The 27,072-nt window shown below is 43.0% G+C and overlaps 1 protein-coding gene across 1 annotated transcript in view; it reads right to left on the reverse strand.

Annotated features, from left to right (window-relative positions):
• ANAPC2 (anaphase promoting complex subunit 2) overlaps positions 1-27,072 on the reverse strand; it is a 1,102,972-nt gene that overhangs the window by 253,392 nt on the left and 822,508 nt on the right. The window contains 1 exon segment of the mRNA XM_044058339.1: positions 11,316-11,457. Coding sequence (XP_043914274.1) covers positions 11,316-11,457 — 142 coding nt within the window.

The following is a 27,072-nucleotide window of genomic DNA, read 5'->3' on the forward strand; positions in this document are numbered from 1 at the left end:
GTGATTTCAACTACCCACCATTAACTGGGAAAACTACTCATGTACCAACTCTTTTGCTAAACGTTTTCTGGAATTCATCAATTCCAGTGCCTTGGATCAACTTATCCACATCTTCACCAGTAGCAGCTGTTCTGGATGAAACTTCTACCACATCACAGCTGCAATTAATACTAAGTCCGCGTAGCGTGACCCATCATGGAAACAGCCTCCTGTTTTGTTTAAGACACATGAAGGGTACAAAGGGTTTTTTTTTCAAATCACTCAGAGTGGCCAACAAAGTATTCAGTCAGTTGAGTCTGGTAATTCAAAGTTCTGAAGGCCAGAAAGGAAGACAAACCTTCTTTCCACATCTGTCCATGACCCTACTATCTCTGTCTGGGGGTAGAGCATTAGCAGCAGGTAAACGTTTGGACAGCTGTCTGTGGAAAAAAGAAAAGGCAGAGGGTCTGCCAAAAGATTTATATACAAGAATTGTACATTCTCAGAGACTTCACACAATCACGTGTCTTAGGTAATGGAGGTTGAGAGTCACATGAAGTGAAAGCAAAAATTATCCTGAAAAACTGGAAAAACTGGAGGAACAGGTGTAGGTTTAGATGCACCATCCTCTAGTATACTGCAATATTTCTTCTACAATCAAACCCTTGTCTGGATTCTCACTCAAAATGTTGCATCATTTTTTAACTTGTTTCCCAACAGGCAAGTCAGTGGAACAAGTATCCTCATCAACAGAAGCCATTTGGCCTGGACAGGATCTGAGATGAGTAAGCCAAGGAATGTCAACCAATGTAAGAATTTGCCTCAGCCTCCTTAGAAGTGAACTTGTGTTGAATTGTCTCTTTTGACGGTAGATAGTAAAGGTGCAGTGGAAAGAAAATGAGCCTTTTGAGCCAAAATGGCCTTGAATAGGCCTTGGAAAAAATTCCATTCTGTTTTTTTGGGACATTTGAGAAAAGAAAGATTTTTAGTCTTTTTCTTCATCTTGAGAGCGATATCCACTTTAAAGAAACATGGTGGATCTGACCCTTGGTGTACTTCTATCAGAATCCCAGGCATCTCTTTCTGAACCAGTATTTGAGTGATGCCCACAGGTCCTTCCAAAATTATAAACTCAGGTTCTCCCTTTTCCAATGTATCAGTCTGGCCAGTCATATCAAACATGTGCGAGTCAGATGCCATACCAGTCTTTGGCAGGGTCACAGTAAAGGCAGTTTGAAAAGTGATCGAATACTGCAGGCTCCCAAAGCTCGAACAGGTACATCCAAGCCCAACAAGGCAGGCAAAGGTTCAGGCTCAAGCTCTTTGAATTTCTTTTTGAGATGAGAAAGATGTTGGATGGCAAAGGTTATGCCATCTCAGACTGGGCAACAAGCTTTAGCAGTGCAGTTTTTAAATTGGTGTGAAGAAAGAAAAGACGCATATGTTGGGTTTTATGTACAAATGACTGGCAAATCTGACAATTGTCATAGTAGCGTTCAGCACCAAAACAAAAAAGATGCTTAAAAAAAGATATTTAAGTAAGCTGCCTACCACAACTGCATTTCCTGGTCTTAGCTGATATAAAAAAGATTAAAACACCAACTTACAAAGAAAATATGGAATGTTCCCCAATGGGGCACTTATCTGAGTAAGCAAAGGCAAGGATGATGCCAAGGACCACACAAAGAACAAACCGATGTGTGCGAGATCTGCATTCAGAGTGGTGTAGAGATAATCTGACGATTTCACACCCATATGTATGCTTATATAGCTTTACATGCGCGGGGTTAGGACAGACATCAGATGTATGGTTCTACAGAAGGCTTTGGGTGCCCTGGCTGGACAGCCAAGTTACTTGTCAAGACAACCCAACAATACTGAAATACAGCAACAGTGACCTAAGGAAGGACATAATATATTGGGGTGTAAATCTCTGAATTTGGGAGTCTTGTGTTGTGGGAGGGAGTTTTAACATAGACGTCTTTGATTAGGTCAATAACAGTACTTGTCAAAGAGTACCTAAATTTTCTAATAATGCTATATAGCTTCCTGTAGTGTTGCTAACCGATTGTGTGGAGTCAGTGATGCTGCCTGTTAAAGATTTTCTCTCTTTCCATAAGTATTTTGGGCTGGGGGCTAGTACACTCTTGTCTGCCTCTAAGAAATGAGGCTAGTGCCAAATTGGTGGCGATTCTGGCACTTTTCTTGAGGTGGTTGTATCTTTCATGTAGTAAATTTTAAAAACACTGTTCACAAATATGAGCAAGCCCAGTACCAATCATATGTAAAGTCAAATACATGACGTTAAACAGGAACTTGTACAAAAATCTTGCAAAAAATATTTTCCTTACAAATGGATGCATGCATAAATAAATATACTCTACTGATATACTTACTACACAAGACAGCTACCACGACAGAAAGTACTACAGATATCCAAATCCTTGGACATGCTTTTATAAAGTGGATGAACATTAAATCCAAGGCCAACGGTCTTGGCTTCAGTATAATCAATCAATAGATAACTTATATAACTACTAAGACCGGTGGGCTTTGCATCAGTACAAATACTTTTTGGACAAGACACACAACTCTCACTCAAGACTCTAGTTTTTTTCCAGGTACTACAGCATTCTATACATATGTCAGGTAATAAACTATATGCTTTCACTTATACCAATAACTGACATGCTTAGCATGTAATCTCTTACTCTGCACAGCTCCAGTACGTGTATCACAGTGGTGAACACAGTTTAAATTTCAGTGTTTACAAGTATTAATGTGAGAGATTATGGTACTGAAATCCTGTTACTGGCAGTGGAGACCAGAATCAACTAAGGACTATGTTATTATAGTCCACCTATTAAAGCATAAGCAGCAGAAATACATCTTATTTTGAATTTGTTAAAGGGAGGTGGAGCACACGACCTACTTCAGTCACAGCACAGGGCCACAAAGACAATAGAAACATGAAATTATATAAGGAGTGAATGACAAAGCACAATATATACATGCACTGTACACAAAGTGAATAAACAGAGTTAGCCTGGGGTTAAGTCAAAATATTAATTATTTATTTTACTGACCTTTGATTACTGAAAAGTCCAACTGGGCAGGAACCCATTTTCAGCAGAGGCCTGGGAGAAAAGCTTCACAGAATACAAATACAGCAGTAGCTATATTGCACGCTCACATGCGCGCACGCTCACACGCACGCTCACACGCGCGCACGCTCACACGCACGCACGCTCACACGCACGCACGCTCACACGCACACTCACACACACACGCGCACCCACGCACAAACACACAATCATTATATGCAGGATTGCCATGTGCTTGCCTTGCGACTGGCTTAAGGTCCTCAACCTACTCAGACAGTGACATTTAGCAGCATTACTTGGGCATTTAACCTTTCTGAAGTGAGTTCACCAGTGCTTCCTTAACATAGTTGATAAAAGTCTCTTGTGGTAGATGGCTAAGCCTGACAGCTAAAGGGGCTTGAATAGATTAAGCCATACTTTTCCTGTACACTGTTCTAACCATTTGAAGGCACCGACAAACAATGAGGCATGGACTACAAGTCTTCATACCTGCCTTGGGCCACAGGATAGTATCCCAAAAAAAATCAAGCCCGGATATCATTCACAGCCCAGACTCTACCAAGGCTGCAATAAACGGCTCACTCTCTGCTATCACATCCTACCTGTTCCCAAGGAGTCTTATTATTCCTTCCCCACTCCCAACCAGCTCCAAGAGGTGCCCATACTGCTATTCGAACTCAGGTTGTCCAAGTTAGAGTTTCATCCTTCTACACCAATGGATCTAGCATAGCCACTTCCTTGTTAACCTGCAAAGTCCTGTACCACAAATACTGCTTCACTTTTGTCTCTCTTCTCCACATTAAAGCCTTTACCCACAGCCTCAGGCCCACCCTCAAGACACCAAATCATTCACACTGCTCTCTCCTAAACGCTCCTTAGGATGCTTGAACAAAGCATTCGCCTTCTAGGGCAAAAGGTATAGAAATCACTTCCACTGACTATCAGGGTCATGCTTGACGATTGGTGATCCCACCCCCAAAAGGCAAAGTTCCACCTCAGAAATATTTGATATAACTCAATAACTTCTGTCTCTTTCAGCTAAATGCGAAATGCAACTTTCTCCCTTGTGGGAACCCTGACTGTGGATTCGTCCAAGGTCAGTTTGAGTAGATTTGTGGATCTTTTCAAGATTTTTTAACAATGAAGCACCACAGACTCAGACTGCTGAATTATATGTATTTTTACTGTATATAAATGGAACTCACTCCTCTATAAACACTATTACTTCTGTACTGATACTTCACATAACAAATGTCAGCAGAAGAAAGGAAAGGCTCCTGGGTCTAGTTTGTCTACCTTAAAAGAAATAAAACAAGGACTCATCCTGTACCTCATGAACTAAATCCTCAAATTTGTTTCAGTATGTTACTTTGGCATTGGGTCACGCGAGTCTGGCAACCTAGGGCTCTAATGACAAAGAAGGAGAAGGGGTAAAAGTACAGCTGTGTACACTAACCATAAATGTAGATGTTAGAGTGCATTCACTGTTGCAGTCATTACATTTGGGTTATCTGCTTGCAGGTAGCCCTCAGTCAGCCCGAATACCAGTCTTGGGATTTCTGTGCCAGATGCTCTCGCCTTTTCCATGATGTCAGGTAGTCAGGGGTGTAAAACATGCAGCCGACGCCATTATATCAGTTTTTCTTGCCCCAGATGTCAGGAGCCCCAAAAAAAGGAAGCAATTACATGGTGTGGAACACCTCCAGTAAAAAGTAAATAAAATTGCCAATGAGATATGGCCAAAAAGATAATAGGTCAAAAGTATAGAAGACATCAGGGGGCTGGAGGGTAACCAGGACTGCAACAGTGAAAACGCTCGAACTTCTACATTTATGGTAAGTGTACATAACTGTACTATGTTCTTCGTGTTTCACTGTTGCAGTCATCACACTTGGGTTGATTCCCAAAGCTGAGGAAGGGTGGAGGCAGTCAAGAAGTATTAGGGCTGGCTAACAGGCACTGTAGGACTGCTCTGGCAAATCCAGCTCTGGATTTAGAAAAGATAGGCAAGTGGTAACGCTTGGTGAAGGTGCGTACAAAGCTCCAGGTTGCAGCTTCCAGGATGTGCCTGGTAGGGACACCCCTGAGAAATGCTGTAGAGATTGAGGTAGCCCTAGTGGAATGAATTCTGATCCCCTGCGGGATAGGTTTTCCAAGGTGTTTGTGGCAGAACTGGATGCAGTGCGCTATCCATTTGGAAATGGTTTGCTTTGAAATGGCCTTGCCCTCTGCCCCTGTAGCAAAGCTGACTAGCAGCTGGTCAGATTTTCTGAAAGGTTTAGTCCTGTCAAGGTAGAACCTGAGCTAAATGGATGGATTGATTTAAAGTCACACTGGATACCACCTTGGGCATAAATAACGGGTTAGTCTGTCAGCATGGACAAAAATGAAGGGTTCCACTGCCATTTGTGCCTGTAACTCAGACACTCTTCTTGCTGAAGTGATGGCTAGAAGTATGGCTGTTTTCCAAGAGAGGCATTTTAACTCTGCTGCAGCAGCAGGCTCAAAAGGGGGGGGGTGAGTTTCTCTAGTACAAAGAGAAGGTCCCAGGGCAGGGATGGGAGCTCTCTTTAGGGCCCTTAAACTGTTAGATCCTCTCAGGAAATGTTTGAGGAGAGGGTGAGAAAAGAGAGGAAGCTCAGTATTGTAATGAGCCGAGATGGCAGAGGCATGAATCTTAACTGATGGGAAGGACAGGCCTCTGTGGAGCAGCTCTGCTAGGTAATCTAGGATTTGAGGTAAGGTGGGCATGCCTGTGTCCTTACTTTGAGACTGGCTCCAAGAACAATATCATTTCCACTTTTCTGAATAAGATTTCCTAGTAGTAGGCCTTCTGGCCTCAAGGATGACATCCAGCACCTGTTTGCTAGTGGTGTATTCAGGGGATAAGCCAGGTTGCAAGTTTCAGGGTTTGCAGATGTGGATGCAAAATCTGTCCCTCCTGCTGGGACAGCAGGGAGTGGGTCTGATGTAGGTGCCAGGGTGGCACTGCTGTCAGACTGCATAGGAGTGGGTACAAGTGCTGGCGTGGCCAGTCTGGGGCAATAAGGATTGTCCTTGGTCTGTCCTGTTTGATCTTGAGTAGTACTTGAGAGAGGAGGGGAGTTGGGGAAAAGCATAAATTGAGAGGTTTTCCCATGTAGAGGATATGGCATCCACTTTCCATGCTCTGCTGTGAGGATTTCTGGTGGAAAATGTGCTCAACTGATGGTTTTGGGGGAGGCAAAGAGGCCCACCTCTGGTGTCCCCCAGCTGTGGATTAGAAGTTTGAATGAGTTGGGTTCCAGCTTCCACTTGTGTGGGTCCAATAGATTTCTGCTTAAGTCGTCTGCCAGTGAATTTTGTTTGCCTGGCAGGAATTGAGCTTGCAGGTGCATTTGGTTGCTCAAGGCTGTGTTCCACAGGGTCATGGCTAACCTGCAGACTGGGTAGGAATGAGTTCCCCCTTGCTTGTTTATGTACCACATAACCATGGTGTTTGTCTTTATCAGTTGTTGTCCTGGAAGGATAAGGAATTTGAAGGCTGTCAGAGCATTCTGTACAGCTAACATTTCTTTTTGATTGATATGAAGGGTAATTTGTTCTGGGTTCCATTTGTCTTGAATGCATTTGCTTGCCACATGAGCCCCCCATGCATAGTCTGATGGGTCTGTTGTCAGGGTTTGGGCAGTGAGGGGTTGAGTGAAAAGAAGTCCCTTTCTTGTGGTTGCATGCCTTTGCCCAACAAAGGAACTCTACCCTTAGGCAAGGAATGACAGTACTCACGGTTTCCATGTCCTGAGAATGTTGACACCACAGACTTTTTAAGTACCACTGAAGTTTCCTCATATGCAATCTTGCATATGGAATTAGTAGAATGCAAGAGGCCATGAACCCTAGGGCTTGCAGTATTTTTCTTGCACATAGCTGGGTTTTGGTGGCCATTAGTTTGAAGTAGTTTGTCAAATACGCCTGTTTTTCTGGAGTGAGGAATGCCATCTGGGAAGTTGTGTGCAAGCTTGCTCCCAGGAATACAATCCATTGGCTGGACACCAGTTGTGATTTCTTTTCGTTAAAGGTGTACCTCAGAGAAATTAGAAGTCTCTTTACAAATGCCAGGTGCTGAAGTAGCACTTCCTGACTGTCCGCCTGAATCAGGCAGTCATCCAAGTATGGGTAAATTTGAATATTTCTCTGCCTGCAGTATGCAATGGCCAGAGCTAGGCATTTTGTGAACACCCTGGGCGCAGCAGATAAACCAAAGGGAAATGCAGAGAACTGATAGTGTACAGAGCCTGCCCTGAAATGTAGATATTTCCTGCAAGATTCCCTTATGGGGGATGTGCAGATAAGCTTCTTTTAAGTCTAGGGTGACTAGCCAGGCATCCTTGGTTAGCACAGGAAGAAGCTGTTGCAGTGTAAGCATTTTGAATTTTGGGACCAACAGGAAGGTGTTGAGAATTGACAGATCCAGGATAGGGCGCCAAGAGCTCTCTTTCCGGGGCACCAGGAACAGTCTGGAGTAGAAACCCTGTCCCCTTTGCTCTATCGGAACAGGTTAAATAGCCCTGCTACTGAGAAGAGAAAGTACTTGCTTTTGAGCCTCTGCCCACTGGTTTGGAGGAAGGTCTGGCATCCCGCTTGCGGTTGGCAGTGAGTGGAAGTAGAATCTGTATCCCTGGGATTCAATGTTTAGGACCCAATGGTCTTGGATAATGGACATCCAGTTTTCTGCATGTACGGCAAGTTTTCCTCCCAGGGGTGCAAGTACCTGGGCATGGCTGGGGAGGATGATGGACAAGTCATTGTGAATTTTTCCCATAAAGGGGTGGCTTACCACTCCTTGTTTTTGAGGTGTGAGTACTCCATTGTTTAGATCTCTGCATTTCCTGAGACTGTAGTCTTGGTGGTCTGTTGCCCCTGGGTTTGGACTCAAAAGGCCTGTGAGGGACCGGAAAGGACCAGTTTTTAAAAGGCCAATGCCTACTGAAATATGGTGGCTGCACCTGTAAGAAATATAACAGTTTGCATAGATTTAGCTTTTTCCTCCATCTTTTTGAGAACTACTTCTGCTTTTGTGCCAAACAAGCATTCCTGGTTTAATGGAGCATCTAGTAATTTTGCTTTGACATGGTCTGGCAAGATTTGTTCCTTTAGCTAAGCATGCCTTCTCAGTACCGACCCAGTAACAGCAGCCCTGCAAGATGCTTCTAAGACATCAAAACCACACTGCAAAGTAGGTTTACTAACTTGGTTTGCAGAATGCATTAACTCTTGTAAATCTTTATTTTCTGTACAATCTGGAAGCAACAACATTTTTTGTTTAATTAGTCCCATAATATGCCGCTGGTACTTCAACATGGGAAACTGGCAATTCAGAGCCCGGATGGCAAGAGTTGTAGAGGTATATACCTTCTTACTCCATCTGTCTAAAGCTCTTGAATTGCAGGAGTAGGGCTTTTGGCTGTAGTAGCCTTAACGCCTTTAGGTCCCTGGGAAATGGTCTCTGGATCTGCAGTGGGATTCTTGAAGAGAAATTTGTGAGAGTCAAGTACTCTGTAGTACCGGTCAGGCTTTCAAAGAGCTGGTGGTAAAGTATCAGGAGTAAGACTGGACTCCATGAAGACATCATCTACAATATCCAGGACAGGGGGTATAGCTAGAGGCCTGTGCTGAGGCAAGTCTAAAACTTCTCTGAGTCTCTTTTTGGACTGAGGGTAGTCCGGGCATTCCAAGCAGAAATTCTCTCAAGGTATGCAAGGTTTCACCAAAAGAAAAATCCTCTGGAGGGGAAGCAGAGGGAATGGAATCCTCTGCATCTGAATCCTAATAGGTAGATAAGGGTAAGTCCTGGTAGTCAGAGGGATCAGAGTAATCGGACACATTGTCTGTTGAATCAGAAGGAAAATCAATTATTTGTCTTTTAGAGGGGGAAGGCTGGCTTCCCCTAATTAAGGTTATAAGGTCTTCAGCCATTCTAAGCATTTGTTTCTGTGGCATGGGAGCTTGAGCATACTTTTGATTGTCTGTTTTCTACGCGTAGTGCGAACTCTGGGCCTGAGAAATTCGGTAGTTTTAGTCAAAAATGAAGGTGTCTGTTTAATACGAACATTAGAAGGTAGGAATACACACACAAGGTGGTGCCTGTACAGCGGCTCCAGACCCATCCAAGGTAGACAAATCTGCAGGTTCCATAGTTGGAAGCATCTAGTGGCATACTGGACTCCAAATTGGTCTAAGCAGAGGGCTGCAAATCTGTAGAAGCGGGCATCAGGGGCTGCGAAGGCGCCTCTGAGTACCGGCAGACTGGCGACTAGCTTAATGGAAGTGTCATTAGCAGTTTTGGACTTATTGCAGTTTTGGACCTATGTAGTCCATTCTCTGTCTTTACCCTTACGTTTTTTTTTGGACGATTGGTAGTCAGATGGCTTATCGAAGCCATATTGTAATACAGAGAATGAGTGTGAAAGAATTCAGCGACAAAGATAGCCCGACAACTAATAGTTCGGGCATTAAACAAGGCACAAAACCGACAGCAAGGAATGTCGCGGTCTGGGCCTAAACAGGTGACGAAGTAAGAATGAAAATCTCTGAGGTATTTGCTTTCCGCAGACAAGACGAATGTTAACTTTTTCTGACATTGGTTAAAGCAAGAAAAAAGGATCTCCATGGGGTACTTAGCTTTAGAAGACTTCAGGTTTGAAACACGAACAACGAAACTTTCAGGAAGTGGCCGACCGGCACTTGCAAACTGCTTCTGCTTCAGGCTCCTGCACGGCAAGAAAAGCTGATGTAATGGTGCCGGCTGCATGTTTTATACCCCAGACCACCTGATGTCATGGAAAAGGCGACAGCATCCAAAGCAGAAATCCCAAGACTCTGGTATTCGGGCTGACTGAGGGCTACCTGCAGGCAGATAACCCAAGTGTGATGACTGCAACAGTGAAACATGAAGACCATCCTTCCTGTCAAACCAAACTCAAATACAGTCTTCTCTTGTCCATTAAGCAGGACATTCAAGGCAAGAACAAACTTAAAACTGCTTGACTACTCCCATTAAAGCCATTGCTAGGTCAATGTCAGGGCTGTCCAGACATGCTTATGTTGATCTTACACCCTATAAATCTGCTAGACTTTTTTCTTGCAAGCAGTAGAAAGTCAAGTTCTAGAAATGCAGCCTCATGCATTATGAGAGAGACGGCCGAGGGCCTGACCTCCTCACACCTAAGAAGCTATTATAAAGGAGGTTAGTTCTTTAACCCATCACCCATACAAAATGCTCTCGAGTTCAAGGTTTCACCAATGAAACATCTTAGGCAGTGCAGGGGTGACCTATGGCAATGGAAATCCTCTGCATCAATATTAAACCCCATAGGGAACTCGATCCGATATGAATAGTTGTTCTCCTCCATCTAGGGAAATGACTCTAAGGATGGTTCCAAGGTGGAATTCCCTTTTTCTTTTCCTGAGACAGTATTCAGGTGGTGAACAGTGGAAGGATGGAAAACAGAACCAGTGTGGCTCCCACCAGAGCTGACAAAACATCATCCAGAAAATGTCTGCAATCCACTGACATGGCAGTATGAGCTATAGGCACTTGCCTACTGGAAAATGGAGGGGAAAATACCAGACACAATGACCCAGCACTTACAGCAATAGCAGTGCACAAAGGAAGTATAAGAATTGCAGAAAAGGACTCCTGTGAAGAACCTATTAACACAAGGGTGCATAAGGTTCAGATACCTACTGTAAAAGATACACAGCCAAACAGAACCGAGAAGTGACATCAGACAGTACTGCAACTGTTAATTTCTGAAAGGACTGACTGGAAATAAAACATCATAGCCAAATTTCACCTACAAATGGGGCTGACACATGTAGGGCTAGCCGAGATCCTAGGATGGAGGCAATGAATCTAGGCTGTATACATCAACATCTGTAGGCCTCAGTGGAATGGTGAAGTCACAGACTCACCCACCTTACCCATTTCCTTTGCACTAACTGATTTTTGTGCTTCTCTATTTACTTAACTTCTTTAAGAAAGCCCATGAAGTTAACGCTATACATTGGTCCTGATATCTGTTCATTCACTCAGCAGGCTATCTTTGCTAACTCTTACATGGACGTACACCCACACCCCCACAGAATGTGCATGGAAAGTTTGATCAGGTATCGCTATTTTCTGCTATACAAATCATCTTTGTACTGTTATGCTTTTCAAAAGTATTCAAGTCTACCTGCATATCATGTTACCTTTCTGCAATATAGTGGAACTGATGTAGCAATCTGTCTGCCAGCAGGCTCCGGTATTCATTAATGAAGAGATCCTTGCTTCCATAGATACTGACCAGCAAACTCACAATGTCAGAAGACCGGCGCTTGGAGCCACATTTTCCTGAACAAAACCATTATTAACAGAATTAATATTCTGCTTCGTCTAAGTTATTAAAACATAATTACAACTATAATCACAATATGAATAGTAAGTACTTGTATATTTTATCTTAGTTACCAGAGTGAGCAACTACAATAAAAAACAACATAGTTTACAGAGGAACATCTTCATATCTGGAAATCACCCCCTTGAAAATATTATAATCATGCAGTTAAAACATGGAGCATGATGGTTCCACAATGTGATACTGGTATATTCTGAAACTGTGCAGAATGCACAGGCAAGACTATTAAAACTGCAGTATTAAAGGAGAACCGCACCCAATGTTTATTTCATCATGGTTGGCGTTTCCTACATTTTAACTCCACTTTGGGACTATTTACAGGTTTTTAAACATTTTTATATGTAATTTCTGAGTCTAACCACATGGAGTCTGGCATCTTGAAATAATTTTGTTTAGTCTGTCTGATAATGCAGTGCTCGTCTGTTAAAAAAAATTGTGTCATGCATGCCTATTTCTTCCTAAAACTCCTGTCACTGCAATGATTTTACATGCATGCACTGCTGTCTTTCAGTTTTAAGTAACATTTCATGCCATTCAATAACTACTTAAAACACAGTACAAATTCCACATAACAGACTTTCAAAGTGCTTTTTACTGCTGCTTCTTTTAGAATGGCTAAACTGCAGTGTTTTGTCAAGCCTGAATTGTACTACTTTGACTCATCTCCCATTCCCCTTCACACCTAACTTCCCTAGCTGTCAAAGTGCTAAGGGTAATTTGAGATGTTACTACCTGTGATTGACAGCCCACAGCAGGAGACTTGACTCGTGTACAGTTTCCTTGTTCTAGTCTTTACTTTCTGCATGGGTAGGGGAAGGAACCGGGAGCTGTGACATCACAGCATGGGTGGGTTTTTAGGAAGGTTGTGGAGATGTCAGTTTGGGGAAGGAACTGGCAAGAAAACTACCTGTATTCATTGTTGCTGATGACATCAATGAATTGGAGGCTGCAGCAAGCTTTACCAGAGCGGGACAAAAGTTTTTTGAAAGTGAAACCACCACAGTACAGTCAGGTACTGTACTAGTGGAGAGAAACAGTTGATTTAAAATATTTTCAATGTTGTATTGTTGTTTATTCACAGTAAATAGGGAGAAAAAGGACAGAGAAGTTGAGCATTTAATAATAGAATCCCATTGTTTTCCTTTAAGCCTCACAGATAAGGCTCATTATACCATGACCCCCTATTAATATTCCAAAACTTGCACGCTGATTGGCCAGCGTGCACGTTGTAAATCGACTTATACTAATGGAAAAAGGTCCAGTCGCCCGGACTTTTTCCATTAGTATAAGTCTTTTTGAAACACTGTCTCGCTATGTTAAAAAAGTTTAACATAGCGACACAGGTTTAAAAAAAGCAAGGGAGATCTCCGTTGCTTTTTTTAAACCTGTGTCGCTATGTTAAACTCTTTTAACATAGGGACACAGATCTTGCTTTCTCAGTTGCTTTTTTTTAAAACCTGTCTCGCTATGTTAAATGGGTTTAACATAGCGAGACAGCTTTAAAATAAGCAAGGGAGATCTCCGTTGCTTTTTTTAAAGCTGTCTCGCTATGTTAAACTCCTTTAACATAGGGACACAGATCTTGCTTTCTCAGTTGCTTTTTTTTTAAACCTGTCTCGCTATGTTAAATGGGTTTAACATAGCGAGACAGCTTTAAAATAAGCAAGGGAGATCTCCGTTGCTTTTTTTAAACCTGTGTCGCTATGTTAAACTCTTTTAACATAGCGAGACAGTGTTTTAAAAAAGAAACAGTAAAAAAGCAACGGAGATCTTGCTTTCTCCGTTGCTTTTGGCCACAGCTCTGATGTACTGTGTAGGCATGCGCAGTACATCAGAACTGCCGTGGATGCCAGACAGCTGTGAAAGGGCAGCAAAGAGGCATTATACAATGCCATTATTTAAGAAAAGTAATTGTTTCTTTTCTTAAATAATGTCATAGTATAATAGCAATAACCCACTTCTGGGTGTGGGTAATGCGGGATTTAACCACGGTTGTCCGTGGTTAAATCCCGCATTACCCACACCCAGGCGTGGGTTATTGCTATATTCATACACACTATTGAATTATCAGCAATCACAGAAACATTCAGGTTTCCTTATAGGTCTTTCCCAGGACTTCAAAATATGATACTTGTTCTACATCGTTCTGATGAAGCTAGCTTAGACTAGTGAAAGCGCTTGACGTTTGAGACCGCTGTTTTCATTTGTAATAAAGCACTATTGTGGTTTTAGCTATTCCGGTGGATTTATTTTGCTAACATACTGAGCTGTGTTCGTATTTTCTGGTGTGGAATTATCTGTGTGTTCTACAGTAGAAAAAATTTTTTTTTTTTTTACTTACCATGGCAAATGACAACCCTACCCAAACAGGATATAAAAATGTAAACAATACTTATTAGCTTGCTGAGAATTGCACAACGTGATCTACCAAACTCAACTGTTCAGAAACAATTACTCCAGACTACTAAGACAACTTCAGTGTCATTCAATTTCCCTCACTATGTCACACACTGCAGATGTCAGAAAAAAAAAAAAAAAAAAAAAAAAAAAAAACCCACACAAAACAGTTAATCCCATTTACCTTGCAGTAAAACTACAAAACAGTAAGTTATGTACTCACCATAATGATCGATGTATGTGGTCCATCTCACCTACATTCCTTACTCATTGGTTTGGAGCAGAGAATCTGCTCCGACTCGGCCAAATTTCTCTAGCACGAAGTCTCTAATTGGCTGGGCTAACCTAACCCAGTATCCCAAGATGCACCTCGCCCTAACCTCAGATCTTGTTTGCAATCATACCAATCATAACTCATACTCAATCAACACTGGAAGAAATTCCAGCCAGATCAGGAAAAAAAATCACTGACCTTGAAGGGTCCACAGAGCTAATATTCCTCCAAATCCTCTAGGAAGGGAGCAGGTGGGAGGGTACGTAGGAATGTAGGCGAGATGGACCACACACATCGATCGTTATGGTGAGTACATAACTAACTGATGTTATGTGGTCCTATCTCACCTACATTCCTTACTCACAGGACAGCATCCCCAGCACCGCTATCCTGGGAGGCTCATAAGAAGATACTCCTGAGAACCGTGGAACCAAAGGAAGCCCAGCCCCTAGAAGCCACGTCCAGCTTGTAATGAGTAATAAAAGTGTTGGGAGAGGCCCAAGTGGCAGCAGCACAAATATCATCCAAGGAAAGCCTAGCATGGAAAGCTATTGATGTAGACATAGCCCTGGTGGAATGAGCCTTGACGGGAAAGGGTAAAGTTCTGCCTGCTGACGAGTAGATGAATGAAATACAATCTTTGATCCATTTAGAAACTGTGCACTTGGAAATAGGACAACCTGCCCTGTTTTCTGAAAAGGACACAAACAGTTGATCAGATTTGCTAACATGCTTAGCCCTATGCAAACAAAATCTCAGTTGTCTGTGCACATCCAACTGATGAAACCTGAACTCTGCTTTATTGGAAAAGTTTGGAAAGAACACTGGTAGCTCAATAGATTGATGGAGATTGACAGTGGATGACACCTTCGGAAGGAAGGAAGGGTTAAGCCTCAGGGAAACTCTGTCCTTATGAAAGATCAAATACGGAGGTTTAATGGACAAAGCTTGAAGTTCTGATACCCTCCTGGCCGATGTAACGGCGATCAGAAAAGCAGTCTTCCAAGATAAGAACTTTAAGTCACAAGTGGCAGCCAGTTCAAAGGGTGATGACGTCATAGCTTGTAGCACAAGGTTCAGGTCCCATGGCAGTACACGTTCTGAAACAGGGGGACGAAGTAACCAAGCGCCTTTTAGAAAGGCTTTACAGAGTTTGTGGCCCATAAGAGAGGGCTCGTAAGATGTGTGAAAATTGGAAATTGCAGCCAACTGTACTTTAATGGTAGCGGGCGTGGAGCCCAGATGGAACAACATGGCTAAAAAAATCTAAAAGACCGACGGAATTGGGGCTGTGAAGGGATCCAAACCTTGGGCCTGAGCCCAAATAGAGAATCTCCTCCATTTGCTGGAATAAATCTTCCTGGTGGAAGACTTATGAAAAGAAGACCAGATGTGTACCACTTCATGTGAAAAGGAATGTCATCTGACTAGCGACGGAAGTGGAGCAGCCAGGCTGTCAACCTGAGAGTTCGCAGGGATGGATGAAGTTGTCCTGACATGTGAATCAGGAGGTCCGGCACTGGGTCCAGAGTCCACGGACCGTCCAGTGCATACCGTTGAAGAAAAGAGAACCATACTTGTAGAGACCAGTGTGGAGCAATAAGGATCATCCTGCTTCCCAAGGATATGGCTTTCTGTATCACTCTTGGTAACAGAGGAAACTGAGGGAAAGCGTAGACCAGACCGGGGGGGGGGGGGCAATCGTGAGCTAGAGCATCCCTGGGTGACTCCCCTTGTGGGGGGATCAGACTGACGTACTTGCTGCATTTGGCATTGAGGGGGTTGGAGAAGAGATCGCAGCAAGGCTGACCCCACCTTTTGAAGATCTGAACCGCCACTCGGTTGTTCAGGGACCACTCATGAGGCATCAGAATGGCTCTCCTTAGCCTGTCCACTATCACGTTGGACTTCCCCGGAATGTGCATTGCCACCAGAAACCATTGGGAAGACACTGCCCACTGCCATACTCGCATGGCCTCTCTGCAGAGGGGATAAGATTTGGTTCCCCCCTGCTTGTTCAGGTATCACACTACGGACATGTTGTCCGAGTGAATTGCAATCGTTCCCCGAGGTAGAGTTTTGGAGTGCTTGCAACGCCAGAAACACCGCTCTCATCTCCAGAACATTGATGTGCAAGTGTACCTCGTGATCTCGCCAGGTGCCTTGGACCGTCCTGCATAGATAATGCCCCCCACCCCATCTGGGAGGCGTCTGTGGTCACCATGGCCACTGGAGACATAGGAATCAAGCTCCTTCCTCTGTCCAGATTGGAGGAGCATAGCCACCAGAGGAGGTCCTGTTTGCATCGTTCAGTGAGAAGTATCAGGTGGGAAAGAGGAAACTTCTGAAAAGACCACTGAACCGAAAGGAGCCACTGTAGGATCCACATGTGTAACCTGGCCAGAAGTACCAGCATGATGGTGGAGGCCATGGATCCCAAGAGCTGAAGAACTAACCTGGCCTGAACTTTTGAGGGGCAACAGTGCGTGGATCTGAGACTGCAACACTCTTATCCTGTCCTGTGGCAGAAAGGCGCGCATTTGAATAGAGTCTAGCTCTGCATCTATAAAAACAACACGCTATGAGGGCTGCAAGGCAGACTTTTCCCAGTTCTAAGTAATTCCTAGACGTTGGCAAAGAGAGATGGTCGTCTCCCTGGCTTGAACGAGCAGATGCCTGGAGGGGGCGGCGAGAAGCCAGTCATCCAGATACAGAAACACCTGGAATCCTAGATGTCTCAGGTGAGCTGTCACCACTGCCAAACACTTGGTAGACACCCTGGGGGCTGTGGTGAGACCAAAGGGCAGGGCACGAAACTGGAAGAAAACTGGCTCCTAATCGGAAGCGTAAATGACTCTGGATGCCTTCTCCATTTTGATGTGGTAGTAGGCATCCTTGAGATCGATAGAGCACATCCATATTCCTTTCTCCAGCAGTGGAAAAATGGACTGAAGTGTGACCATCCGGAACATGGACTTCAGAACGTAGTGATTCAGTCGACTGAGATCCAGAATGGGTCTCAGGTCCCCTGTTCTTTTCGGCACCAAAAAGAGTCATGAGTAAGTTCCTGATCCGACATGGTCTGAGGGGACTGGTTGGATGACTCCTTTTTCTAGCAGCTTTGCAACTTCTATTGCTGCTTGATCCCGTTGACTGGGTGGGACATCCAGGATCCTTCTGACTGGGGGGGTTGTCGACGCAAAGGGAACAGTGTAACCTCCGGTAACTATTCGAAGCACCCAACGATCCTGGGTGATGCTTTCCCAGGCTTCTGGATGCAATGAAATTCGGCCCCTGACTGGCTCCGGAATAGCACAGTTGGGCAACGCCTCAGGAACGCTGGAAGGAAGAACCGTGAAAGGAATCGCGGTGTCCAGAGTTGCGGGGGGCCTCCTCTGCCTCTAGGACGGCGTCTTCCGGAATAATCCCCCCCCCACCTCTGGAGGGGGACTCACCTTGAGCTGCGGGAAAGGACCTCGGAGACTTTTTGAACCACATTTTCCCTCCAATCTGAGCCTTGGGATAAGGCCTAGAAGGGAGAGAAAAATGGGCCCCTACAGCAGACAGTGTCTTTCCCTCCTGTTTGCATCTGGTGAGGGTGTCTTTCACTTTGGGTCCGAAGAGAGAGGACCCATCAAAGTGAAGGAAGACAAAGGCCTCCACGAAATGACACAGGCACATCCAGGCTTGCCTTCTAAGAGCTACGCCTGAGCTAGCTGCCCTACTCACCCCTTCGACTGCATAAGGTATGAGCCTCATAGACGAGTTGACAATGGAACCTAGGGTAGACAACTGGGCGTTAACAGTCTGCGCTACCGCCTCAGGCATGTTACCTGTCAGAGAATCTCCTAGCTCCTTCAGAAGATCTCTTTGGAATCGAGTGAAATGACAGAGGTAATTCAATGACCGTAAGATAAAGGTCGCTAAAGACAGGGTACGCTTCCCATACCGGTCCATACTCCTGGACTCCTTGTTAGGAGGATGGACTGAAGAAGCCGCCTCTGCAACTTCCTGCTGAGTGACTGCCGCCACCACCAAGGCATCTACAGAAACCCCTTTGGTAAGGAACTCTTTGCCCAGGGGAGCAGACAAAAACCTGTTTGGACGTCTGGGCACCGGTTCCATGGAATCAGGGTTCTCCCACACCCTTCGACAAATCAAGTCCAGGAGTTCGAAAGGTGGAGACACCCAGGAGGTGGAGGGTTGAGCTCCGAAGGCCTTGAGGAATACAGACTCCTCCTTAGAGAGGGTCTTGGAAGGCCAGTCGCCTCTCTGCCTCAAAATCTCCAGGATGTCGGAGAAAGAGACATCATCGGAGGAGGACTTGGGGGACCCCTCTGACTCCTCGTGGTCGGTATCGGAAGTGAGGGACTCATCCTGGGAGTCTATGTGCTTCCACTTGCACAACTTCTTACTAGGGGGCTCCTCAGACACCGACTGAGGGGCCCTCAGAAAGTAGGGGACCGCTCAAGGGGGTATCCCCAGACCTTCGGGCTCCGCCATCCAAGGATAGGGGGGCGCCAGAGGCTCTAGCCGGGGTGCAAGGGGACGGAGTGACCAATCCAGGTGATGTAACTGACGATCTGGCCAGTGCGCTCCTCATGGCCTCGAAGGTAGGTCCCCCCAAATCTGAGGACCGACCCGTCTCAGAGACCACGCCCGGAGTCGGGATGCTCTGAGCCGAAGCACCGAGAGGGAGGCTCGGAACAGACAGTAGTCCCGAGGTATTCCCCCTCGGGTCTGACTGAGGAAACCCGAGCACCGAAACCAGAGGACAGAACCGACATGGTTGGAGCAGACGCCGGCTCTGATAGACTCACATGGGGTATCGAAGCAGACACGAGAACATCGCTCAGTGCAGAGCACTCCGGCTCTGACGACACATGGGTTCTCTGAGGAGGAACCACAGGTACCAGAATGGGGACTGGCTCCGGAGCCGAGGTCAGAGCAGAGAACAGTTTTGCTAGCACCGGCAACTGCAGGAGCCTCTGGACCACCCTATCCACATCCAAATCAGACAGCCTAGAGGATTTGGAGGAAATAGGAGATCGGGATCTCCTACCCGGAGGACACATGCCTGACCGGCTCGAATAGACTCCAATAATAATCAGAGCCGAGGTCGGCTCCAGCACCACCGATACCTCCTGCGGTCCCGAGGACAATGGAGCCGAGGAGGTAGTATCCCCTATCGAAACCTTCTCCTACGGCCCCGAGGACAATGGAGCCAAGGAGGAAGTATCCATAATCGAGACAGTTTCCTGCGGCCCTGAGGACAATGCAGCCGAGGAGGCAGCAACCACTATTTTAACCTTCTCCGGGTGCTCCGAGGAAGCAGACAGAGCCGGAGATCTCTTCTTGGCCTTGGAAGGCTTAGATTTAGAACTAGAAGAAGAAGAATCTAAGGACTCCTCAAAAGAGGGCTTAATCAGGCCCTTCAAAATCAGTTTATTTTTTCTTTCCTGCAGTACCCTCGTGCTAAAAGCGTGGCAGAAACTGCAGGACTCCTGCAGGTGAATAGCCCCAAGACAATACACACAGATGGCATGGCCATCCGTAATAGACATTTTGTAGCCACATTTAGTACACTTTTTAAACCAGGAGGGTTTATGCTCCTTCTGCTCTTTAGACATGGTAAAAAATAACAGTACACTGTCAACCTACAACGACACAAGAGGAAGGCGGGAAAACAAACACCACTAACGGCCAAGGAACTCTAAATCAAACGTTTTTTGGAGTAGCAGGGAAAGACAACAAATCCAACTACAGTTTTAACACTAGAAAACAACGTAGGAGAGGACTAGGTCCTCTAACTTAAACGGGACTAGCCCGCCAAACAAAGGGATACCACAAACACCCAATCTCACTAACACTCACAATGAAACTTAGACAAGGAGAAAACTAGCTATTAAAATAGCTTTTGTAAAATAACAGACTGCTAAAATACTTAGAAGTATTTGAAAGGGTACGTAGCCACAGTCATGTGAGACCACGTCCTAACTCTACGAGTTAGAAACGAGATCTGGGGCTACGGCGAGGTGCATCTTGGGATACTGGGTTAGCGTAGCCAATAAGAAACTTTGTGCTAGAGAAATTTGGCCGAGTCGGAGCCGAACCCGTGAGTAAGGAATGTAGACGAGATAGGACCACATAACATCACAAGTTATCAAGACATACTAAGCAAACAGAAAAAAATGGTTATCTACACTATGTTTTGAAATGCTGCAAACTTTGATGTGTGATCACTGTTAAATTAATACCAGCTATAATTTAAATGTTTCAGTATGATACAACAACTATGTCACCTGCCAAGGATGGAAGCCATATTACGGGCCTGTGAGCTTGACTTTGATTAAACATAACAAGAACTGAGGAAATTCCTCCATAATTCCATCCCTGGCAGGTTGCACTGACCAATATTTTTTAACAGGCTAGTGTTAAGATACAGGTTATGTAACATTAATGCAAATTACTTTAGCCAAGCTCATGTGGTATACAATTGTTCTAAACATTTCAGTTTGAATACACACCTCATGGAGACTAGACCACATCCACACAGTTTGTTGTTCTTCATAACGTTACATGCGTAAGAAATAAATGTGCTTGCTATACATGAATAGATGTTATTTACTTTGAAGAGTTCATGCATTTGGAAGTAAAATGCTTTAACTGCAACCCCTTAAAATTACATGACCGCAAGGGAACTTAGCAGATAACTGTAGGCAGAATTCGCATGTTCTTCCTGTGTTTGCATAGGGTTTTCTCTGGGTACTGGGCCTAGGATGTGGCAAAAAAATTCCATAATAACCAGTTCACTTGCCAAGTGGATAAATTAAAAAAATGTATTGTACTGTATATTTTCAGCCTTCTCAACAAATCCACTCAGAGAGGAATAAATCACATTTATGTATCCAAAACAAGAACAGAACCTAAAACTCTGAATCTGATGATGTGATTCACTAACAGCAAAATACTTCTTGGTATAAAATAAAGGCCAGGTTACTAAAATAAATTGACAAAACCTTATCAAAATCATTGAATGTATACAAAGCAAGTGAAATAATTAATGCACATGTAAAGAATTAATTGAAAAAAAGCATTAACATGAAGCAATTCAAAAGTAATGGATATGACAGAGTCACGTGAATGCGTTTTAAAAGTAATGGGCATGACAGAGCATGATTCTGCATTTACTTAATCCTACAGTAACTACACTTGGCAAACACATTTTGCTAAATACATAAAATTAAAGCAGGTATATTCAAAATATTGTGCATGTTGCTGAAAAGAAATATAAAAACCCATCTCTGGGTATTACAGATGTGAAAAGATTTAATACAGCAAAGTCTAAAATATATATCAGAAGGATAGAAAAAAGGTTGGAAAGACATGCCAAGAATTAAAAACAGAAGTCCATCCCTCTACACCCCCTTCCCCCCAAATGTTTAATTTAAATTAGAATTTGCTGCATAAAATATTTTGCCTGTAGATGCCTTTAAAGCATGGGGGCACAAGAATAATTAACAAAGTTGTGTACATACTGCTAAAATACTCTGGCCAGCAGGGGGCCATTTGGTCAAAAAACGCAACTTTGTATATGAAAGCAAAAATTACATCATTCTTTTTCAAACTAACACTAACTATGACAAGCTGTGAACTGTAAAACAAATTTTAGTGTAAACTCAAAGATGGCTTATGTACAAAATCAGTAAAGAAAGATCTCAGGTGCTCTTCAGAGCCATAATTTTGCATGGCTGGGTTGAACTATGTACCAATTTGGAATGTTTGTCAGGAGCTCATGATTAGTTGAATAATAACTGAAGTGAATGGGAAGCTTGGGAAGAATTCAAAAAGCAATCAGAGCCAAAAGAATGGATGGAGAGATGGTCTCCGAGTAAAGAAAGACAAAGCATTTACAAAGACTTATAAGATCTGAACAATGTGAATAAAAGACAGCATTACTCACCGCTTACAGATGAAGTGGTTCTAAGAATGCCAAATTCTAGATACATATTCCTTAGTAGATACAAACCAGGTTTTCTGGTGGATAAAACTAGGTGAAGTAAGCTCCAACCTGTGTAAATTTCATACACTACTAAGAAGGTGCAGATTCTTTAGACTTCTCTTTTGTATGTCATCAGCACCAGAAGAATATGTTTCATAAAGCTGTTATTTCTATGGGTATTAATGAGAACTCAAACAATCAGAGGTAAAGTACATACGTCTGAAAACACATCGTAAACAGTGTAATTATATCTAATAGCCCTTGGTATAGCAGTGCAGTTACAGACCGCAGCTATGGTCCATGTGAATATGGTAAATGCAGCACAAGTGTAACCCAGTCCAGGGTCATGGACAATAGGAAAGCCTGAAAAACTCCAGAGTGGCTGTAGATTTGGCCTGAATCCTTTAATCTTGGTGCTTTGAATCAGCAATGTTTGCCCCTAAACCACCATGTAGCTTTTGGAACTTTCTCCACATCAGGGTTATGCTGAACCAAAGTATGTCCCTGGATGCATTTTACACTCCTTTCATAAACTGTGACCACAAAAAGACAAAAGAAGAGAATCCATGGGTAAACAAACAGACGGCCACAAGATGCACCTTGAAAGATGAGTAAGAAAAGCCATCACTGAGTAGCTCTCACAAATATTTCAAAACCAGAGGGGTAGACATGATATTAGGCCCCCCTGATACTGATTAGGCAGAACCTAGAAGACCCCTTCCACTTGCAAATCGAAGAGTTTCTACAAGCAGGTTTTCTTGCCTCATTCAATACCTGCTGTACATCCACACGGAATAAGTACCTAAAACGTATCAAGACAGAATCATCTAGGCTGTCTGCTGCAGTTGCTGTAAGCTGGGGTACACCGGTCGTCTCTAACACTGTGTGAGCAAATCCAGAAAGTGAAGAAGTTTGTAGTAATTGCCCTTGGGCTATTCCACTAAAAGGGAGAACCAACTTTGCCTAGGTCTAAAGGATCAACACAGTGATATTTGGAAATTCTTTCTGAATCTTCAGAAGTATCTTGGGTATTAGTGGAAAGGGTGGAAATACATAAAGGAACATTCTTATCAAAGAGAATGAGAAGGTTTCTGTCTTCCAATCATGGCTACAAGGGCATCTCTAACAGAATTTTTCTGTTTTGAAAGGAGGCGAACATAACTATTTGAAGTGTTCCCTACATCTAAGACCTCTGCCTGAGATTTCACTCGCAAAGGTCTGTCTGGGATCTGTTTAGCCTGCCTGCTACTATGTCCCCCCCCCCCCGCGTTTGTTCAATCATATGACTATGGGAGCTGGAGACCATAAGTGGTGAAGAACTTTTATATTCTGAATCACAGCTAACATTTCTTTGACGTGTGCTTTGTATTGTCCTCCAAAGGAGGTCATCAGCCTTGCACTAAACTCCCTTGGACACTGCTCCTCCATGCAAAATCTGACAAGTCCATCTGGACTGACTGAACTACGGTTCTGGAGGGAGAAGTGTAGGTCATGATTAAAGGACATCTGATCATTCCATCACTGTAACTCTCATTTCACAAATCTAGCACTTGTACTTGGGAACTCAGAGCAGGTGCTAGGTCCAACTTTTTTTTAAAGCACCACTGCACCTTTCTCCTGTGGAGTCTAGCCAGTGGCATCATGAGAATCACTGATGCTTTGAGACCTAGAATTCGGAGAAACACTCTTGCAGAGACATTGGAGAGAGAAATCCCTGAAAATGTTCTGAAAATCCAAGACTTTGTCTTCTGGTATAAATGCCATACTTTTGTCTGTGTTCGCCATACACCCCAGGAAGACAACTCTAAGTGTGAGAGAGACAAGATTTTAGGCTCAATTTGAAGTTGAGAGCAACTGGAATGTGATAAGCCTCTTTCAGATCTAAAGTCACCATGAAACAGTGGTCCAGAACAAGGGGTAGGACCATCTGCAGGGGTGATCATTTTGATTCTGGGTATTTTCAGAAAGGTATTTAGGTATGACAAACCTAGCACTGGTTTCCACAACAGCACCTTTTTGGTTACCAAAATGATTCTGGTGTAAAATTATTTTCCTTTTTGTGGTGCAGAAATTGGATGTAATTCTGTAACAGAATTACACTTCCTAATCATTGCAAATGATTAGGAAATGTAATTCCATTCATGTTGACCAACTACAGTAATTCGATATTTTAAATTTCATCTTTTAGGTGTCTCGTATTTACCAGTGTTCAATGTATATGTGTCGAACATATGGTTGTCGGTTATTTAACATTTCGATTACGTGATATACACCCTTCAAATGAAATAGAAACCTTTTAACACAGCATAAGTGAGCATTTACTTAGAGATTCCCTTGACAAACAAAAGAATCTCCACTGAAAATGCAAACAATTCACACTAACTTGCGATTTCATGATTAAAAACAGCTATAGCAGCGTTAAATAGAAAGTCAATACCATAAAAATGAAGGAAAAAGGAAAAAAAAATACAATATTTTCCCATCAAAAACTACGAAGCAGATAAACAGAAACAAGAGGCCATGCACAAGGTAGTCCCTAGTGTTCTGCTGAATACACACAACTTCAGTTCCCAATTAGTCACAAAACATTTTAGAAAAGTCTGTAAAATGCCTAAAAGCAGTATTAAGCATACAAGCAACACAGAAGTTAGAATTCCAGAGGAATTAACAGCAGTAGCAAACAGCAAGTAAGCCAAAACAAAATGTTAACATACGTAAATATGTGTGTGTGTGTGTGTGTGTGTGTGTGTGTGTGTGTGTGTGTGTGTGTATATATATATATATATATATATATATACATACATATACATACATATATATATATATATATATATATATATATATATATATATATGTGTATATATAAAACTATATAGGTCTACTTTGTTTCATTGAATTTCATTTCACCCTGACCACTTCGCTGAAAACTCATTTTACTGAATCTCATTTCACTCAACTGCAGTTAGCATATATGGCACTGTCTAGAGTATATATATATATGCCCTTTTTCCCCACTGTAGTGCAATCCTGGAGTTAGTATATATAGTTGGGGGGTACAGCTCCCCACTTAGAGTACATATTGTCTTCTGGAGAGAGTTAGTCATTGGTGTTTTAACTATGCAGGTCTATTATTCAAAATGTACTGTTTTGAAGTTTTTAGTAAATTACAATATAAAACAAACAAGGTGGGGGCCTAGGCCCCCACCCCCCAACTATATATACTAACTCCAGGACTGCACTACAGTGGGTAAAAGGGTATTTACCTTTTACTTGCCTTACAGTACTCTAGACAGTGCCATATATACTAAGTTCAGCTCAGTGAAACAAGTTTTCAGTAATTTATGTTTTCAGCGATGTGGTCAGTGTGAAATGAAATTCAGTGAAATAACATTCAACAAAAAGTAGACCCATACTATATATATATATATATATATATATACATATATATATATATACATATACATAAAAAAACAAAAAGTAATTAAAATAATATAAAACTAAAGAAAAAAATGAAGTTCCCAAAGGACTCATATTAGTCCAGAAGATGAAATCTAGCAATGCAAGATGCTGAGGACATTCAACTGTTCAAGTCCTAAAGCTGCCACTAAAAAGACTGAACTGATTTTTTGTGATGGTAAGGCTTCCCCTATTACAGGACGTAAGGAGAAGAGATTCCGAGCTCTAGAAACCTGCAAGTGTACATCTGTGCTGGAACATAACTCATTTGCTACTAAGGCAGTCTGAATGATGATCATTGACTAGAACAAGAGACAGACCTTAAATACCTGTCAGAAAGGAATCTATAGGGAGGTAAGCTGGCTTAACTTCACTTCAGAAAGGGAAGAAATCCTACCCTACCTGGAAATCCTGCGAGGATGACTCTCAATGACAAATCTCGGTATCCCAGAATTACTAGGCACCATATCTACTTTTCCTCTTTTCTGAGGCATAGGGGAAGAATGAGATTTGTCTGTCCCCCCCCCCTTTTTTTTTATACCGTATTAATTTCCTTAGATTTTGGTCTAGAAAACTCTGATGAGGAATCCTTGGGCCCCAGGGACAAAGAAAAAATTCACCCTGGGTTGCGTCATCTCTAGGCAGTAATCCTTCCAGAACCAGTTTATGTCTGGTAATAAGCATTCACTTATCATCTGCCTTACATGTGTTGTATTCTATAGTGTCAAGGACCAAGACACAACATGCTAATCCATGGCAAAACTTTGTGTCTCACAATTTGCACTTTTAAGACCTACTGACGGACTCCATGACAGCAAAAACACAATGCATTAGTAAGCTGCAAAAACCTCTATCAACAAACATACAAGAACATTTAAACAAACAGTGGAATAAAAATTTAAAAATGGCGAGGCCACCTAACAATACAGACAGTTGCAATACAGTGGGAACTGTCAAAAAAGGAGTTAGATCTTAAAACAAATTACTAAGTTTAAGAGGAGTGGGCTGGGAGAAGTGTTGCGGTAAGAAAGTCATAGCCTGGTGTGTGTGTGTGTGTGTGTGTGTGTGTGTGTGTGTGTGCGGGGGTTACTCTAACTTTAAAATAATCAAGAAAAGTTATAAAAGATGCAACATGAAATCTGCTGCAATACATAAATGATCATTAAAGCAATAAAGAATACAGATGTACTAGAAACAAGATGGAAACTGAAATCTTTTCTCAAATAAAAAAATAATTTGAGCCCTTTTCTCTCTGTGAGCTCAGTAGGCAGCAAAGTTTTTCTGGAGAGTTGGACATGAGCAAGGAGCATTATGGGAATGTGGAAGGAGGTAAGAACCTGGGAAGGTATCAAGTAGCAAGATGTCTAAAACCTGTTGTCTAAGAACTAATGGTACTGAAGATGAACCACACCATGTTAGCTA

The sequence above is a fragment of the Protopterus annectens genome, chromosome 16.part0 (assembly GCF_019279795.1).
Source record: "Protopterus annectens isolate FY-2018-M chromosome 16.part0, PAN1.0, whole genome shotgun sequence".
Taxonomy (NCBI): Eukaryota; Metazoa; Chordata; order Ceratodontiformes; family Protopteridae; genus Protopterus; species Protopterus annectens.